Source organism: Belonocnema kinseyi, unplaced genomic scaffold, assembly GCF_010883055.1.
Source record: "Belonocnema kinseyi isolate 2016_QV_RU_SX_M_011 unplaced genomic scaffold, B_treatae_v1 SchBZDm_4732;HRSCAF=5137, whole genome shotgun sequence".
Taxonomy (NCBI): domain Eukaryota; kingdom Metazoa; phylum Arthropoda; class Insecta; order Hymenoptera; family Cynipidae; genus Belonocnema; species Belonocnema kinseyi.
In genome coordinates this window covers 1-1,659 of record NW_022877088.1, presented here as the reverse complement: position 1 = coordinate 1,659, position 1,659 = coordinate 1, and the positions used below count along the sequence as shown (strand labels likewise).

Genomic DNA, 1,659 nt, shown 5'->3' with positions numbered 1-1,659 from the left:
ATCAATGAGCAACTGGTGTAGTGCTTCTACATGTTCCCATTTCTTTTCTAGTAGCTGCCTAATTGTAAACATTTGATCGCTCGTGGATCCGTTCCGACGAAATCCACATTGGTAATCTCCAATTATTTCCTCGGCATAAGGTGTGAGTCTGTTTACTATTATATCGGATAAGATTTTATAGCACGATGGGACAATTGAGATTCCTCGGTAGTTATTACAGTCGGTTTTGTCACCCTTTTTAAAGATAGGTACGATAATCGAAGTATTCCACTCCTCTGGAATACGTTCCGTCTTCCAAATAACGCGTATCAATTTGCAGATTTGTTCTGTAAGGCTAGGGCCTCCATATTTTATTAACTCGGAAGGCAAGTCATCGACACCCGCAACTTTGTTATTTTTTAGTTTTCTAATTGCCGTTACTATTTATTCATCAGAAGGTTCATCGACTTGGAGTTCAGCAGTGTGGATATCATCGTAGTCATTGTTTTCGGCGGGGGCTTCGCGTACATTGAGTAATTTATCGAAATAGTTTTTCCATAGATTTAGTCCTTCTGTCGCATCGGCTACTAAGTTGCCATTTTCATCCCGTATTACATCGGTTCTACTTTGAAAGCCTTTTCTTATAGAATTGATCCCCCGGTACATTTCGCGTGTATTATTTTGTTTTTTATGATTTTCGATTGCTAGTATTTCGTTCTTTTCCCACTCTCTTTTCTTACGCCTGTAGAATCTACTTGTATTTTTACAGATTTCAATGTATTTCCTATGGGTTTCGACGCATTTGTTTTGAAGGCTGATTATTCGGGCCTTTGACCGCTCCTCAAACCAAAGTTCGCACTCTTCGTCAAACCAATGTTTGTTTGAACCAATGAATGCTTTGAACCTATTCGAAATCGCTAATTGATAGCCGGTTACTTGTCTCACATCGTTTTTTAATTTCTCTATATCAAACCGAACACTTGGTGCTACGACGTTGGTGTTCTTATTTATCGCTAGCCTGAATCGTAGTTTGGCTACTACGAGGAAGTGGTCCGAGTGCACGTCTGCTCCTCTATATGATCTTATATCGAGAATATTCGTATGGTGGCGTTTATCTATTAGAACGTGATCTATCTGATTGTACGTGTGACCGTCAGGATGTTTCCACGTCATCTTATGGATATTTCTGTATTTGAAATAGGTCCTTTTAATAAGGAGATTTTTTGACGTAGCGAAGCTAATTAGTCTAGTCCCGTTGTCGTTACTAAAGTCATGTAAGCTTTCTGTCCCTATCGTGGGTCTAAATATCGATTCTTTCCCAATTTTCGCATTGAAATCCCCCAGTACTATTTTTGCATCATACGACGAGAATCTATCATAGACTTGTTCAACCGTTTCATAGTATAAGTCTTTAATATTATCGATTTCATTTTTGTCTGTTGTTTCGGTCGGGCAGTGCACGTTTATGATCGCCTGTTTGTACGTACTATTTTTTAATATGATATACGATAATCTATCGCTAACAAACTGGACATCAGTAACCGCTTGTAAAATTCGCTTGTTTATAAGAAAACCAGATCCTAGTGCGCCTCCTTTGCCTCCCCCATAGAACATCGCGTAATTATTTTTGGATAGTATACCCTCATTCGGCCAGCGCGTTTCCTGGAGTGCAATTATATC

General features: G+C 39.1%; 1 protein-coding gene across 1 annotated transcript; it reads right to left on the bottom strand.

Moving 5' to 3' along the window:
• Positions 1-423: 423 nt before the first annotated feature.
• Positions 424-1,653, bottom strand: LOC117182565 (craniofacial development protein 2-like; the record flags this gene model as incomplete). Its single annotated transcript, XM_033375654.1, has 1 exon — positions 424-1,653. A coding segment is annotated over one exon (1,230 nt), but the record flags the coding sequence as incomplete, so codon positions are not given.
• Positions 1,654-1,659: the final 6 nt, after the last annotated feature.